The sequence below is a fragment of the Echinops telfairi genome, unplaced genomic scaffold (genome assembly GCF_000313985.2).
Source record: "Echinops telfairi isolate 266 unplaced genomic scaffold, ASM31398v2 ScPeMD7_2;HRSCAF=8, whole genome shotgun sequence".
NCBI lineage: Eukaryota > Metazoa > Chordata > Mammalia > Afrosoricida > Tenrecidae > Echinops > Echinops telfairi.
The window spans coordinates 4,853,827-4,871,440 of record NW_022103898.1 but is presented as its reverse complement, the minus strand read 5'-3'; the positions used below and the strand labels follow the sequence as shown (position 1 = coordinate 4,871,440).

The 17,614-nt window shown below is 43.9% G+C and overlaps 1 protein-coding gene across 3 annotated transcripts in view; it reads left to right on the top strand.

Moving 5' to 3' along the window:
- The window catches only part of ATXN10 (ataxin 10), a 155,860-nt gene that overhangs the window by 67,820 nt on the left and 70,426 nt on the right, over nt 1-17,614 (top strand). For 2 of the 3 annotated variants that reach the window (XM_045289572.1, XM_045289570.1), the window contains exons 8-9: nt 6,472-6,580; nt 12,730-12,899. In XM_045289572.1, coding sequence (XP_045145507.1) covers nt 6,472-6,580; nt 12,730-12,899 — 279 coding nt within the window. The remainder of the gene's footprint in view (nt 1-6,471; nt 6,581-12,729; nt 12,900-17,614) is intronic. The other variant, XM_045289576.1, reaches the window with a different exon arrangement.

Here is a 17,614-nt window from a genome sequence, read left to right as displayed (position 1 = left end):
GTTGGCTTTTTACCCATCCTGTCGCAAAATGTTGCAGTGTAGCTTACTGTTATTATGTTAAGACTGTTACCCATGCTATATCATGCCTCAAGACAAAATTTCATTGATTTGTCATTAGAAATAAATATTTCACAATATAATAACATTTTTGTGATGAATCACTATGCTTTAATTATGTTCAATTTGTAACAATGAAAATACTTCCTGCGTATTAGATATTTACATGACAATTCATAACAGAAGCAAAATTACAGTTATGAAGTAGCAATGAGAATAATTTTATGTCTGGGGGTCCCCACCACATAAGGCACTGTCTGAAAGGGTCACCGTGGCGTGAGGAAAGTGGAGAACCACTGGCGAAGCAGTTACGAGTTGGACTAATAACTGCAAGGCCAGCAGTTTAAAACCACCCTCCGGCTTTCCATCCCTGGAAAGAGCTAGTCTCGGAAACTCACAGGGGCAGTTCTGTCTGTCTTGTAGGGTTGCTGTGCGTTGGCAGTGACTTGATGGCAGCAATTGGTTCTTTCTTGATGGGCTGTAGTACAAATGTTTTTAATTACCCGTGGTGGGGACAGGACAGGACTGCATGTGTTTGTTTGCTTTTCTGAAAAGGGGATGAGGGCGAAATCAGTTTGGGAACCCACAATAGCTTTATCTTAAGAAAATGTAGTGGGTGAACAAAACAGAAGCCACCCTTATTTCCATTGTCCTGAGTTAATAGCTTAAAAAAAAACATAGTTAACATATCCCAGCCAGAATATTGTTTTATTATTATATATTGTATAATTATTGTTACATAATATATAATATAATAAATATATTGTGTGTTTGGATACAAACACATACGTGCAAATACATGTATATACTTCTCCCAAAAGTTTATGGAAAAATAGAATTAAAAGGTAATGGAATTTTCCTGTGAACTTTTTGAAATTCCCTTATACACTTTAAAAATAAAATTATTTTGTGCAAACTGTTCCAATTTTCTCCTCCCGTTTACTAGAATATAAGTTCCTTGAGGGCAAGGCTTTTTTTCCAAATTTTCTTCTCTTCTCCCTTGTTCTTTTTAACAGACTATCAGCCTCATGAGGGTAGGGATTTCTTTGCTTGTAGGACTGAACATAGTAGACACTTTGCAAATGCCTGCAGAATGAATAAGCAAATAGTATATTATGACTATGTTTTTGAAATGCCATCATTGCGTTGTATGTAAAGAGTTTACCATAATGCATTTGTCTAATTCCCTGTGATAGGATGTTTTAGGTGCTTGCTTTTACTTATAAATTGTGCTACAGTGGATGTATTTATAGTGAACCCTGCATATTTCTAGTTAGTAACATGGGACCTCATCTTATTAGACCTGGGTTGCCTTCCAGAACACTGTCCATTATGGGAGATTCCCAACTATTCTCCGTGCTGTTAACCTACCTCGGATCATTCAGATCTTCTCCTGAGGGACAGAAACTAGCTCATGTGACTTCTGTTTCCATTCTCCTTATACCGAATTTCTCTCTTTCCCTCGTTTAAAAATCGATTTCTTCTTTCCATCTGTCTGGAAGTTAGAGTTGTTTTTCTCCTTCATGTACCCTCCTAATGCCATGCCTTTATACTTTCTCTATGACAGTAAATTTATAAACTTCTCTGGGCATCTTTATGCTACTTTTCCCTTGGTGGATTTTCTTTTCTTTTTTATGGAAACTTCTATTGGACGTAATAGCACTTAGCATCACCGAGAGCTTAGCATGTGCAGGTCTCACTGTAAGCACTATCTCCCTGCTGGTTTTCACGATCCTCTCCTTTCACTTTCGTTCCTTTTCCAGCTGACTTCTTCAAACCATAGCCATTCCTCATTGCCTGCTGGTTCTGGTCTCCTGGGCCACTGAAATCAGTGTTCCCCCAAGCATCTGTGGTTTCCTCACATCACATTCTCTCCTGGTCTTTAATCTTTAGTGCTCGACAGTACTGGCGCTGGCTCCACTGCCTCCCCCCTCACCTCCACAATCTGAGTCTCTGCCGGTTCTTCAGTGGCGGTTCTATTGCAATTATTTTTCTTGACCATTTTCTTTCTTGTACACGAGTTGCAGAGTTTTTTATTAGTGTACTCTCATCTGTTTTCATGTATCTCCCATGATTTTTATCCCACCTCCAAGTGTCTTTTGAGATTGATGTCTGATACTCCATTCCTTGCCTCCTGTTCCTGAAAGCTCCGCTGTACTGGGTAGTACATGTGGCTCATGCACTTGGCTGCTAGCCGAAAGTTTGGAGCTTCACCCAGAGGCACCTCAGGAAAAAAGCCTGGTCATCTACTTCCTAAAAATAAATAAAACTTATGAAGCACAGTGCTACTCTGACAGTCATGGGGTCACCGCGATTTGTCACTTCGATGGCGACTGCTTACTGGTATTGTCTCAAATGGAGGCAGGTGTAGTGTCTGCCCTACACGTTTTACTACTAACTTCAGAGGGGGTTTCCCCCCCATAATTTTACCTATGTGTCCTTCCATACTTAACTTAGATTACTCTCTTGTCGCAGTCATCTGTCTGTAGGTCCAATCCTAATATCAGAAACAAAGATAGTAAATGTAATCATGTAACTATATAAACTCTACACATGGAAGCATGGAGGAAAAAAGGGCTGAAAAATGACCACTTCTCAACAGTGACCGTTTGGACACTATCAGTCTTACATATGTGTAATTGGGAGTCCAGAAGGAGAAATGGAGCAGAAAAAAAAAATACTTGAAGAAACAATGGCCGAAAACATTTTAGATCTGAAACTCAGTGATCCTCAAAGAGGATACGCACAAAGGAAAGCGCTCCAAGGGTCCGCATTGAGGTCTTCTCCTGGAAGCAGACCGGGAGACAAATGATTCACTACAGCCACGGGACAAAGATGAGAGTGACTGCTGACTTCTCCTCAGAAACCATGGAAGGCAGGAGACAAAGGAGTGACTTCCTTTCAGTGCAGAAAGATAAAACCCGTTGATGTGTTAGTTAACAACAGGAGAGAGAAAATGTTTTTATAGAACTGAAAGTGGGATAAAACTTTTTTTAACTAAAGCACAGAGGATTTGTTGAGAAGCAGCCCTGCACTATAGGAACTGTTTGTGGAAGTTTGTTATGCTGAAGGACAATGACACTCGATGGAAACTGGCTTCCAGGAAGGAGGGAAGGGTGCCATGCTCATGGAAGTGGGCGTCATGAGATCCAAACAGCACATTGCATTGGGTCAATCTGCTGCATAAGACCTCTCCAGAGTATTGAAAAGCAAAGTGTTACTTTGAGGATTAAGGTGCACCTGACCCAAGCCATGGTATGGCATTCAGCCACCTCCGATGCATGTGAACGTCCAACGTTGAATGGAGGACTGGAGAAGAATCAGTGTATTGGAATTGTGGTGCTTGTGGAGGATATTGAAAAAGTACTCTGGGAGGCCAACAGGACAAGCAACTCTGTATTGGGAGAACAGCCAGGGTGCTCCTGAGAGGCACCCAAGGATGGCGAGACGTCATACATACTGTGGACATGTTTTCAGGAGAGAACAATCCCTGGAGAAGGACGTCAGGCTGGGTCAGGTAGAGGGGCAGTGAGAAAGGAGACCCTGGACAAGAGGGATCGAGACAGTGGCTGCAGCAGTGGGTTCTTACAAAGTGTAAAATCGCTCAAAGACCTCGAAGAGCCTACTCACCCAGATAGACCAGCTGAACAGGAGCCTAATCGGTTGTTGCGTTTTTCCGGTGTTTCAGAATCGCTCCATTTTTCCTGACTCAGTTTTGTTTGATTTCCCTGAGTCTTTACCCCCCTCTGCTGCCTCCTGTAATAACCAGAGTTATGCATAGTCCTTACACCACCACTCGTCATTGTACTGCGGTGGCTTGTGTGTTGCTTGAAGCTGTATTTCAGATTCCAGCAGTCACCCAAGGTGAAGAGGTTTCGGCAGAACTTCCATTCTAAGAACAGACTAGCAAGAAAGGGTGGCTGTCCACTTTTGAGGGATTAGCCACTGATGACTTTATAAATAACCGTGGAGTACTGTCTTGATATAAAGAGGTTGGAAGGGGTGCAAAATACTTCCTCGGTGTAGAATCGACTTTAATGACCTGGGTGGATTAAAGCCTCGGGGACCTTCATTGCTGATGGGACACGACTCAGCCATCCATCACTAATTGGAACATGGAATGTACTAAGTATGAATCTAGGAAAATTAGAAGTCATCGAAAATGAAATAGGACCCATAAAGACCAATCTGTAGCATAGGCATTAGTGAGCAGAAATGGACTGTTGGACATTGCCATTTTGCATCGGGATATCACGGTTCCCTTCCATTTTCATTGCTTAATCATGGGTGTAAAACTGTGATGAATTTTCAGTACATTGCAGTTATTGCCATCTTTGGTGTGGGGCGGCTCTTCAGGAAGCTTCAGATTCTGCAGATTGCTCCTACTGGACTTTGCGAGCTTCCTGCTTGTTGGGGTGACAAGGTAGCCAGGATCATCTGTCCACGTGCTTCTGGAGCCAGAGACGGTGTTTAGAGGGGGTGGTCACTGCTGCTGGCCTACCTCCTGTGGAACGGGCTGCTGAAGCTCTGGGAAGTTCACTGTTATCCAGGAGGACTTCTTTGTCGTTTCCATACCATGTTGCTGACGTCTACATATCAAAAAGCTTGCCATGTTCGCTCTTTGAAGAACATACTTCAGTGATGTTGATTGCACTCACCGTGCCATGGAGGCACGTGACCACCCGTTTCGTAATGTCTGCCACCCTAGACAGAAGAAACTCAGCGTCTCTTCAGCAATAACGCCCCTCCCACCGGCTCCTGGTGATCACGGATGAACTTTGGTTTCTGCATTTGATTTGTCTTTTCTCGATAGTTTCTAGTTGTACGTGGGACCACACAATATCGGTTCCTCTGTGTCTGACTGACTTCATCATTTGGTGTCCAGCACAGTATTTTCAAGGTGTCTCCGAGCTTCATTTCTCTTTATGGCTTAAAAATAGTTCATTTTATGTATAAAGAGGCTTTTTAACCTTTTAACTAATTTAAGACTGTTAGTCCTGAATTTTTCTAACTTTTTAATTAGCCAGTGGAAGTTATTAAAATGTGTGGAACAGGGATTAAAATGTGTGCTGTCTCTTGCTATTTGTGCTGAGGTTTAACAATGTTATGTTCGATTATCACTGTTAAATCTCATAGGGAACCATAAATGCTTGTTCAGAACTAGCTAGAGAGAATAATTTATTTGAAACTCTTAATTAGAGACCAATAAAAGCTTATTTAAAATTAATAAAAGAAAATATATGTATATTTTGGGGGGGGGGCAGGTGATATTAGAATCCCTTTTATGACTTAAAAGTATTTATGGTCTCTTATTACATTTTGCCCAATATGGAGGACTTAGAAGTGGGACGCAGAGTCTATAAAATATCACATTTAAAAATTACATATAAGCTACTAATAGAAGAGCCCCGATGGCACTGTTGGATATACACTGGACTGCTGACCTCAGAGAGTCAGTGGTTCAAATCCACTAGCCGCTCTGTGGGAGGAAATTGACACTATCTATTCCTGTCAATATTCAGCCTCCTAAACCCTCTACAGGGAGGTAGCTCTGAGTCAGAGTCTACTCAGTAGCAGTGTGCCTAAAAAACATGCTGTTGGCAGGTTTGGTCACATTATCTGACTCTAATTTATCAGATAGCCTTTTGAATTAACATTTGCTAGTAAGAATATCCTTTCTAACCCACTGGAATGTTGTATATATTTACCCAGAACTAATGAACAACTCCTGAAGCCCTAGTAGCATGGGGGTTATGCGTTGGGCATAACCCCAAAGTCAGCAGTTCAAAACCACCATCTGCTCGGAGGCTTTCTTTGCCTGTAAAGAGTTACAGTCTCTGAAACTCACAGGGGCAGTTCTACCCTGTCTTCTAGGGTCTCTTTGAGTCGGCAGCAACTCGGTGGCAGTGAGTTTTAGAGAATGAACGCACATTCTGCAGCCAGAGCTCCTTCAGGGCCGGCATTTTACAGGATTCCTGTGGAGAAGAAATTAATGTACTTCATGGGCTATTTGCATCTTTAAAGTGGAACTTACATGCTGGCAAGGCTTTAAAGAAAATATTTGCATAAATATTATGTATGTAGCTAGTAATTTTGAACATTCATTTCACTGTTGGAAGATGTTTTTGCTTGAATCAGAGCTTTTCTTGACTCTTCGTTCCAAGACAACACATAATGATACACGGTCTTGCATTCTTGTTAGCAGATGTCTGTGAGCAGGGAGAGCGATTACTCTCGTGTACACATTTAATATTTCTGGTTTGTTTTTCACAGTTTTGTTTCTCTTTTAAGATTTGGCTCAAGTACTGGCTCTTTCATATTTTCGTATTTCATTCTGTTGTAGTTATTTTTACCAATTCAATCATTTAACTTCAAATATGCTTAAAAGTTATGCCCCCCCCCCCCTTTTTTTAGGAGGTTCTGGCAGTGATCCGACTTCTTGATGTCCTTTGTGAAATGACTGCTAATAATGACCTGCTCGTCTACCTGCAGGGTTATCCTGGCTTGCTGGAAAGAGTAATCGGTGAGTGAAATACCACACTTACTATTACTTTGAAGCAAGGAACCATTATGTTGTACAGCCATATCAATCTAAAGCACAAACCTCCAGTTTTCAGTTCATACAACTCTTATCATAATCCATACATACATCAATTGTGTAAAGCACATTTGTACATTCTTTGCCCTCATCATTCTCAAAACATTTGCTCTCCACCTAAGCCCCTGGCATCAGTTCCTCATTCCACCCCCCCACCCCCATTTTTGAGATTTTTCAATACTTTTTCACCACTTCCCTCTCAGTTTGTTATACTGAGGTAGCTTGCGCGTCGCTTTGATGATGAAAGCTCTGTCACTGGTATTTCACCCACCAACAGGGTCACTCACAGTGAATACCATATGTCTCAGCAGAGTTTCCCTACCAAGAAAAGACTGTCCGCCTCTGAGGATTAACCACTGGAAAACCTTTTGACTAGCAGTGAAACCGTGTCAGATAACGGAAACCCTGATGCATCGCCACAGAACATTTTCAGAGAGAGTAGCAGAAGTCCCTCAGTCTGACTGCAGGAGAGCTGCCCTTTCAAAGCGGAGTCGACCATCGTGACTTGATAGAAACAAGCCTGCAGGACCTTCATTTGCTGATGGGGCAGGGGTCAAAAGGAAACAAAACAGCCGAAAATGTTAACAGTGGAGACTTGGAATGTGCATTGTATGAATCTAAGAAAACTTTAAGTCATCAGAATGAAATAAATTGCATAAAGATCGGTATCCTAGGCATGACTGAGTTGAATTGGGCTGATATTGGCCATTTTGAATCAGACAGTCATATAGTTTACTTGGGATGACATATTTAAGAGGAATGGTGTTTCTTTGTCAAAGAGGACATTCCAAGATCTATCTTGAAGTATAACGCTGTCTGTAATTTGATAGTATCTTCATACAAGGAAACCCAGTCAGTGCAACTGTTATTCTGATTTGTGCACCCACCACTAAAGCTGGTAGTGAAGAATTTTACCAATATATTTGGTCTGAAATTGATCAAACATGCAATCAAGATGCACTGAAGTTGGAAAAAAAAAAGAAGAAGGAACAGTAGTTGGAAAATATGGACTTGGTGGTAGAAATGAAGTGAGCTCACATAACAGGATTTTGCAAGACCAGCGACGACTTTGCAGATACCATTTACAAAAAAAATACATTGCAACTATACACATGGACCTCACCAGATAGGAAATATACAAGAATCAGGTGATCACATCTGTTGGGAAGAGACACAAGGCCAGGAGGCTGAGTGTGGATCAGACCATCAATGGCTTATGTGTACGTTCAGGTTGAAGAAAGGCTGAAGAAAATGAAAACAAGTCCACAAGAGCCAAGTTAGACCTTGAGTATATCCCACTTGAATTTCTTTCAACATTTCCAGAACAGATTGACACAATGAACATTATTCACAGATGACTGTGAATTCACAGATGAGCTGTTGGGAGGACAGCAAGACCACCATTCATGAAGAAACCTCAGAGCATTCCAGAGACAGGAAAGAAGGAACAGATCACAGTGTTTGCCAGAACAGACTCTGCAATTTGCTCTTAGTCATAGAGCAGCTGAGGCAAAGGGAAAACATGATGAAGTCAAAGAGCTAACACAATTTCAAAAGGCAGCTCAAGAAGACAAAGTGTGATAATGAAATGCGCGTAGATATGAGTTAGAAAACAAAAAAGAAAGGACATAGCAAATATCAAGATGAAAAAACTGAAGAAAAAGTCAAGCCTTGAATTGCAATATTAGAAGAATTTATGGGCAGCATGATGTAGGAAACATCAAGAGAAGATAGAATACACAGAGTCACTGTCTCACAAAGAACTAGTTCACCTTCAGCTAGTTCAAGAAATAACACATGAAAAAGAACCAATGGTTCCCGAAGGGAGAAATCCCGGGTGCATGGTTTTGGCATTATCCAAAAACAAGGCTCCTGGCATGGAAATGTGTCAACAAGCGGATGCAGCACTGGATGCGCTCACTCCCTGCTCTATGCCAGGAGAGTTGGGAGGGCTGGTCAACTGACTTAGATCCAAGAAAGGCGACCCAATAGCGTGTACAAATTACAGAACAGTATTATTGATGTCATATTAAGTCACATTTTGCTGAATATGGTTGCAACAGTACATAGATAGGAAGCTGCCAAAGGTCCAGGCCAGATTTGAAGAGGACGTGGAACAAGGAATATCATTGCTGATGTCAGATGCACGTTGACTGAATGCAGAGAATCCCAGAAAGATGTGTTCTTGGGTTTATTGACTATGACAAGTCACTCGACTTTGTGTGTCTTAACAGACTATGGCTCACTTTGAGATGGATGGAAGTCCCAGAACAGTAACTACATTGTGCTTAGGAGGAACCTGTACATGGATCAAGGGACAGTTGTTTGACCAGAACAGGGAATAATAATATGTGGTTTAAAATCAGAAAAGAAAGATTTGTGTCATACCATACTTATTCAGTCTATATGCTGAGCAGATAATCAGAGAAACTAGACTGTATGAAGAACTCAACATCAGAATTGGAAAAAGGCTTATTAACAACCTTCGCTAAGCAGATGACAAATTTGTTTGCTAAAAGTGAGCAGGACTTGAAACACTCGCTGACGGAGAATTCCAGCCTTCAGTGTGGATCACAACTTACTGTAAAGGAAAGGAAAATCCCAGTGACTGGACCAATGGGTACCACCATGATAAAAGACTGGAATTAGTGATTTCATCTTGCTTGGATTCACAAGCAGTGCTCATGGAAACCGCAGTCAAGAGATTAAAGGATGTATTGCAGGATGTAAATCAGCACAAGGCCTCTTTCAGGTGTTGAAAAGCAAGATTTTACTCTGAGGACTGAGGTGAGCCTGACCCAAGCCATGCTGTTTTTAGATGCATTTGAATTATGGTGCTGGCAAAGGTCTTATTGGAAGCAACCACAGAGGACCTCGGTGTCTGTTTTGCTGGAAGTATAGCAAGAATGTTTCTTCCAAACAAGGATGGCGAGACTTCATCTCATGTCCTTTGGTCATGTTGTCAGCAGAGACACGTCCCTGGACCGGGACTTCATGCTTGGTGAAGTGCGGGGCAGCGGAAAAGCGGAAGGGCCTCCCCAGGATGAATTGACACAGCGCCGGCCGCAGTAGCAGTAGCAGTAGGCTCAAACGTGACGGCAGTGGTGCGGCTGGCGCAGAACTCGCGGCATCTCGTTCTAGTGCACGTAGTGTCACTGAGTCGGAACTGGCACGGTGGCACCTAACAACAGCATCCCTGCAGTGGAATCCTGGCGTTGTGGTAAGAGCTTGGGCTTTACAGCCGAGAAAACTCGAGTTCAGGTCTTCGTTCTGCCCACTCACCCGCTGGTTAATCCTGATGCTTCCTCAGGAAGGTGAGGATCATTAACCTGCTGTGTAGGGTGCGCATGTAATCCTGCTGGCTGTGGAGGTAGTGGTGACGATGCTAACCTCCAACAGACCACGGGCTTCCGGAAGAATGAACAAATCATTCATGAAGACGTGCAGTCAGAATGCTCCTTAGAAACAAAGACAGCAAGATTTAATCTGAAGTATTTTGGACACGTGATCAGTAGGGATCAGTCCCTGGAGAAGCACATCGTGCTTGATTTAAAGTCAAGGGTCAGCAAAAAAGAGCAAGGCCTCCTGCCACACGGACTGCCGACACAATGCCTCCAAGGCTGGCATCACCCATAAGACCAATCTTGAGGATGGCCCTGGACCAAACGGTGGCCTGTTCTGCTGTGCTTGGCGGTGCTATGGATCTGGACGAATCTGATGGCACCTCGCAGCAACAGAGTTTTCCAAAATTTGTCTGTAAATTGTTCCTAGTTAGATTGTTAGATCATATTGCATAGTACCTGATGCATAGTAATAATGTATTAAATTCTGCTTATGAAATATTTGTAACAGGAAGCTATTGTTGGAAATAATATGTCTGCTAAAAGTCTGTTCACACAATAATTGAAGTAGAGTCTTCCCTCTGTGGTTAGCCATTTATTTGGTGTTCATTGTTCCTCCCCCCTCCCCCCTTTAAAAAAGATGTATACTTATTCTGGTGACTCACACACTAGGAAAGACATCCATTTAACATTGAAACACATTTGAAAATCTTAAAGTGACAATGGCCATTTGCCACACTCCTTTTCTAAGTTTTAATATACATTTTTAACTTTTTCCTTTCGCTAGTGAAGGAAGCAAAGATGTTGATTATTTATTTTGAAAATCCCACTCGGCTCCGGGGCCCGTGAGACAGCATGCTCTTTTCAGTGGAACCCCAGCAGCCCCATCTCCCACTCCTGATCTCCGCTCCCTGTATTTCCACGAGCTGTGGCCTCACAGAACTTTATATCTAGGTTAATAGGTGCATTAGCACTGCGCTATTGGTGAAGATATTTAGAACCATATATACTTTTTAAAATTTAGAATGATTCCTTGTAGGGAAATTTAAAGCACCATAAACTTGGGAAATGAAATATAACGATGAGAACATCACTTTTGAACCAGGAGAAAATTGGGTTGCCATTTCAGCTCTACTACATTTCTAACTTCTTTTTTTTTTTTTTTTTAACATTTTATTAGGGGCTCATACAACTGTTATCCCAATCCATATACACATCAATTGTGTAAAGCGCATTTGTACATCGTTTCTCAAAACATTTTCTCTCGATTTAAACCCCCGACATTAGGTCCTCATTTTTCCTACATTTCTAACTTCTTTGAGACCAATTGATTCTTCTAAAGTGAGGTCAATGATATTTGCCTGTCATCAGTTTTTTCAGGGGTTTAAGAGAGAGGGTGAAACATTTGAATATAACGCATGAATTCCAGTTGGCCATTGGTTTCTGACTTATAGGTCAGGAAGCTGGGCATCATATTTAGATTGTGCTGAACTGTAATCATAGATGAGTTCCTTCGTAGAGATGTTGGAATAGCTAACTTTTCATTGTAGAGAAGTATTACCTCCATGTTTAGTGCAACCATTAAGATCATCTCTCAAAAAATAGGATACCGCCACTACTCACTTACCAACATGGTTTAGTTCCAAAGACCAGGTCAGTAGGCAAAAATGGGCATGTGTGAAAATGGAGATTAACTACATCAGATCACAAAATGGAGGATGGCTACATCATCACATAACTGCCAAGCCACTGAGAAGTAGGGCCTGCTCAGATTGACACACGAGCTTGGCCTATCACAGTCGGTGCTGTTTTCATCTGGAAACTCAGCATTCGTTACTGCCAGGTGTGTGTCATTAATGTGAATAAATGGCTGGATAGTAGGTATTTTGTAAATGTGAATGGATAGCCACATAATTGATAAGGTGCAGAAAAGGTATAGTAAACAATTTAAACAGAAACAGAAGGTCTGTATAATAACCGGCAGTCCCCTAACTCTGAGTTTTGTTCTTCAGTCCATCCGTCAGTTGAATCTATATGCCAGTCAAGACAGTGTGGTACAGTTTGTACCTAACAATAGATAGTGTACTTTTTTTTGCATTAAAAGCATTAAAGAAATACTTCCAGATATACTAGGACATACTTAAAATAATAATACAGTCATAATTACAGTGTTTTGATGCATGTTGTGAAATAGCATCTGTGTTATTATGAACTATTGTCTATACTTGGAATTTTCAGTATCATAGGGTAGCTTTCTAATTACAGGTTGTACACAGGTCAAATATTTGTAACTGATTGTAATCTCTTAATGGGAGTAAGGAGGCTTTCGACTACCATCAAGAGGGACAGTCTCAGAAACCACAGGGCAGTTCTACCCTGTCCTACAGGGCCGCTGTGAGTCAGCATCGACTTGATGGCAGTGAGTCTGGTTGTCTTCTTTTTAAAAAAATCATTTTATTTGGGGGCTCGTACACCTCTTATCACAATCCATCCATACATCCATTGTGTCGAGCACATTGGTACATCTGTTGCCCTCATCCTTCTGGTCTCCTTTTTTCTCTTTTTGTTTTTGTAATCAGCTAAAGTTTTCTTTTCTTAATTAAAAAAATTTTTTTTTCAGCTAAAGTTTTCAGTACTATATTTTAATTCATTAGAAAAGATTTGCTTATGGGGAAAAAGTACAGAATGTAGTTATTTTTCTTTAGAAAAATGTGTTTCTTCTTTTCGTTGTAGATCTTTTACGACTGGTTCACGTAGCTGGGAACGACACTACAAGCCCCTTTGCTGCTGCCGGCTGTATCAAAGCCGAGTGTGACGTCTCCAGTGTGGCCGATGGGTTTAAGTCTCATCTCCTCCGTTTGATTGGGAATCTGTGCTACAAGAACAAAGAGAACCAAGATAAGGTGGGATGACTCTGTAGTCTGTGGGCAGAAACGGCTTCACTGAGAATTTTGGGTACACTCGCTTTTGGAGGGGTGAAAGTTGGAGCTGCTTAGAAAGTAGCTTGCTAATTGTTCATGTACACAGTTTATTTCCAGTCCCTGGCAGGAGGAGGTGGCACGTGGCCCAGAGCCAGACAGTGTGTCTGTCCCTTTGGTGTCTGAGTGCTTCGCAGGCAGTGCTTGCCGTTTCCAGGCAGTTGGGGAGTGAGCTGCCTAATCTCCCCTTGGAAAATTACTGGACTCGTTTTTTTGCAAGTGCAAGTTGATAATGAAACCCTTTACCTTTTCAATGACTTAATGACCACGTCTGTCTTTCTGGAGGAGCACAAAAGCGAGGTGTTTTTTGTGGGGGTTGAACTGCTCTTTTGTTGCTGGCTTGGATTGGCCACTTAGAGGGACAAAATGTAGGCACCCTTAAAAGGCTTATGAAATCACTCAGTGGAGTCAGGCTCAGGTTGCATCCCTGAGTAAATATGGAGTGTGCCCAAGTGCCGCTGTGCGGAGGTGACCGGGGCTCGAGCGCAGGAAGCCCACGGTGTGTGCCTTCACGTGCACAGGTGCTAATGGCCCTGCAGCTCTCTGAGCAAACACTCCAGAGGCTCTGAAGGGGCTCATTCTTGGAGCCGGAGGATATCTCTGTTTCTTCCCGTTTCTCACCTAGGTTAACAAAAGGCCTGAACTTGAAAGCATTACTTCTTTTTTATTTATTTAATTTTTTGTTTGTCCAAAGAATTTTAAGATGGCATCAAATTCTCTTTCTGGACGTGCTGGAAGCTTCTCTGTTCGTGTGGTTGGATTCTCAGCCCAGGGGGTCCTTAGCAGTGCTCTAGTGACTTTGATTCTGCTTATTGAGGTCGTGGAAGATAATTTAGGTAGCATGCCTTCATCATTGGCCCACTTAAATTTTTGTTACTTTCTAGGTAGGCTGGCCCGCTTGTAGGCAGAGTTAGTGCTGACTAGGGGTGGGCAAGGAGGGGCAATTCTTATCATCTAGCTGCATTCAGACTGGAGAATCAAAAGGAGGCTGACAGTTTGTCTGGGATCTCCCATGTGTCAGCGTCGCACTTACTGTATTGCATGTGTTTCCAAACTTCATCTCTGTGTCAGTTTTGCAGTGCAGGTTCTTTTAGCTACATTGCAGAGAGAAGTCCCGCGGGATTGGGTGGAAGTCCCGAGCAAAATTTGGGTCTGCTGACTGTGCACACTCTTGAGAGGTGAGATCTCCCCTGCCCCAAGTGCCGCTCATTTGTGAGGGTTTTCGAGGTTTGGAGGAACAGCAAAATGGGTTTTTGAAAGACTGTAGACTGATCATACGCATCCGGGTCACCTGGGCTGGCCGGGCCCTGCAGGCCTCCCGAAGGTTCAGGTCAGCACTCTGGTGGCCCTCTCGGCTCATGACACACCTTCCTGGCCTAGTGGGACCTTGTATGAGTACTGCAGGTCAATATCACCTGTGACACTCCTTCCAGGAGCACTTAGGGAATGTCCTGGAATCGAAAGCCACACAGCTGTTCATGGTGGACACTTCCTTATGGTCTCTGCACAGGTCTTGACCCCGCCGAGGTTTGCTCAGAAACTTTTAAAGCCCATCTGGGTCTCCGGGGGGTGTGTGTGGCTTTTATATCTTGGCAGCTGGCCGATGGCCATGGTGGCAGTGCACTTGTCCACCTCTCTCCGTGTTCCAGAGCTTCCTCGCCGGCAGGAGATCTTTGGAACGCGGTGCAGAGGCCTCGTTGCGTTCTAATCCAAGAAGCTGAGACTCGAAGAGACTGAGTGGGTTTCCATTCAGCTGTCCTTTATCGTGTGAGCACTGCTCCGGGTCTGAGGAAGGCAGTGACTTCCATGGGAGGGAGAGAGAGAGAGCCCAAGCAGAGCCGCCCCAGAGAGTTGGGATGTGGAGGCTGATCTCCCCAAGGGGCAGGTGGCAAGAGCCAGACATCCAGGATCAGGCTAGGAAAGAATACGACGAGCTTCCTTTGCTTTTGCATCTGGGCAGTGTGTACCAGTGCCTTACACTGGGCATCTGCTCAGAACTCTTGTCTTGCCTGGTCTTTCCATCAGAGCGTCCTAGCTGTGCAATGGTGACGCACTGGCCTGCTAACTGCAAGGTCATCCGTTTGAAACCACTAGCCACTCTGTGGTCGAAAGATGGGGCTTCCATAAAGAGTGACATGCGCGGGGGCAGTTCTGCCTTGTCCTATGGTGTTGCTGTGACTCAGCATTGAACGACGGCAGTGAGTTTGGTTTTGGTTTAATCCTGGCAGATAGCAGACTCGGGAGGGAACCCCTCTCCCCGGTGGAATTGTACAAGAGTCACTGGACTGGCCTTTCCCAAATTGGGCAGGGAGGATCTGAGCTGCTTACTGACTTCTAATCTTACCTTGTTTTGTGCTCCGCTGATATAACCTTTCCCTTTGCGTCTCTGGTTCCATTTACCCTGAATCCTCGGTGGCCTTGAAATGGAGATGCTGGCCTGGCCTGTATTGTACGATGCTCTAGGGTGTTTGCTGCTGCTGCTGCTTTGTGAGGAATGTGCGCTATACTTCTTGACTTCCCCATTCTTCCCTTTTACGCTATTGTCAGAAACTCTTTAAATGAATGCTGGACTAGGGAAAGAAAATCACACTTGCTTTTTTTTTTTATCCCATAAAGCAAAGCACTTTTTAACAAAATGGGCTCTCAGGGCTTGTCCTGGGGGAGGTGGCCCTCCTGTACACAGTGCCCCCGCTGAATCCACTCAGCCAGAGACTCTGTGACTTGCAGTTCGGTTTCTCCCCCTCTGAGAGAGAGAGAGAGAGACAGTGTCTGGCTCTCACATGGCTGCCCACGTGTGTTCAGCCACACACGTGTCACGCTTTCATGGTGGGCATGACTTCCTTTTGAGAGAAGCCCTCGCTTCCTGGAGAGGTTCAGCGCGTAGAGGCAGGAGGTGGGAACGTCTGTTGTGAAGGTCTGTCGATTGTGGGCATCGCTCTCGAGTCCTTAGGAAAAGCTCGGTGTGGTCAGGCTTCTCTGTAAAGTTGTTTTGTTCATTGATTGTTTCCACCTCCTCCGTTGCCCCTGACACCTAGTAGTCACTCGGTGAATATTTCTTCAATGAAACTTGAGTTTGGTAGTATTTCTTTGAAAACTTTTAAAAGAAGCTCTGGTGGCACTGTCAGGTTAGCGTCAGACTGCTAGCTGCAAGATCAGCTGTTCAAGTCCACTAGTGGCTGCTCCTTGGGGAAACGATGGGGCTGTCTGTGCCGGGGAAGAGTCTTCAAGCAAGGATTAGAGAGCCGGGAAGATCGCCTGCAGAAGTGTGGAGACGGAGAGACTGAGAGGTGGAGGAGTCGTGAGAAGCAATAGCTCCCCATGTGGGTATTTTTGCTTCATAAAGCCGGGTGTGGTTTTGTAGCCTTATTTTAGACTTGGCATGGTCTGTTTGGTGCCCCGTGGGGGAAGAGCCCATGAAAGAGAGGGAGTTTGGGATATACCTGGGGATCCAGACAGGGCTTCCAAGTTAGATCAACACAGGATTGCCTCATCGTTTTACCACCTCTTACCTGGCGCTGGGAGATCCAACAGGAGGATGTACCTCAAGCGTCCAATGATTGCCCGATCCCTCTTCCCAACCTCCCACGCCACCCCCACCGTTCTCGGGAAAGGAGCAGATCTAGTCATGCCTCCATCTTCCTGTGATAAATCTGTAGGCAGTGTCTTGCAGGTCTCTGCTAAGTAACGCAGGTCTTCATATTCTGGACGGTTGGCCTGGGAGGACACAGAGTGAGTGCAAAGAGCAGAGAACCTGTTTGAAGAACTGGGATCTCTTGGGGGTCAATGTGACCCCATAGGGTCCCCATTGTCGTCAGCTAGTGAAGGGCTGGAGTGTGGGTTCTGTCTGTGTGGATACCCAGCTCCCTTCTGAGGACACGTCCAAGATCTTATAAATGACGGGGCTAGGGCTGCCTCTTCCTGTCAGAAACAAGTTGCACAGAATCTCAGCGTATTGATATGAAGATTGAACGTATAGGCAAGCTCTGGCTTGCTTAGAATTCCACACCTTTGTAATGTAATCCCAGTTCAAGAAATATGTCAAAATTCATAAATCAAGCTGTCACCATTAGTTTCCTGAACTTACAGTTCCTGTTACAGTAAATGAAATTAAAATTCCTATCTAGAGGACACATAGCATGGTTTAGTTTGTTGCTGTTGTAAATTTTTTTTTTTTTACGACATAGCAGATAGCCTGCTGTTTTATTCCAAAGTCCCCCTTTCTGTGTCTTGTTACAGATTATTCTGTCTATACTTTTGCAGAAAAGGCACACAGTCATTTGAAAGGAAGACTTAAGAGTAATGACAGGAAATCAGTGCCGAGGTTTTCGGGGTCACTGTGGGTCCAGGCCCTGGGGGCCCTTCCCCGGTCGTGCCTTGCCGCTTTTACTCACTCATAAGCTCTGGGAGAGCAGAGGGCAGCTTCTCTGTCTCCGACCCAGCAGCACCCAGCCCCTCATTGGTCGAAGTGAGGATTGTGGGTGATTCTCCTGGAGTGCCCGAGGGACCAGTGTGTACCAGAGCTGAGTTGCTTGCTTGGAGGAGGGCTGGCTAAGCCCACCTGCATCCACGTGTCCCTGAGAGAGCCCTGAGACTTCCTCTGGGAGTATTTGGACACATCGGTGGGCATACTAGTGGGAGTA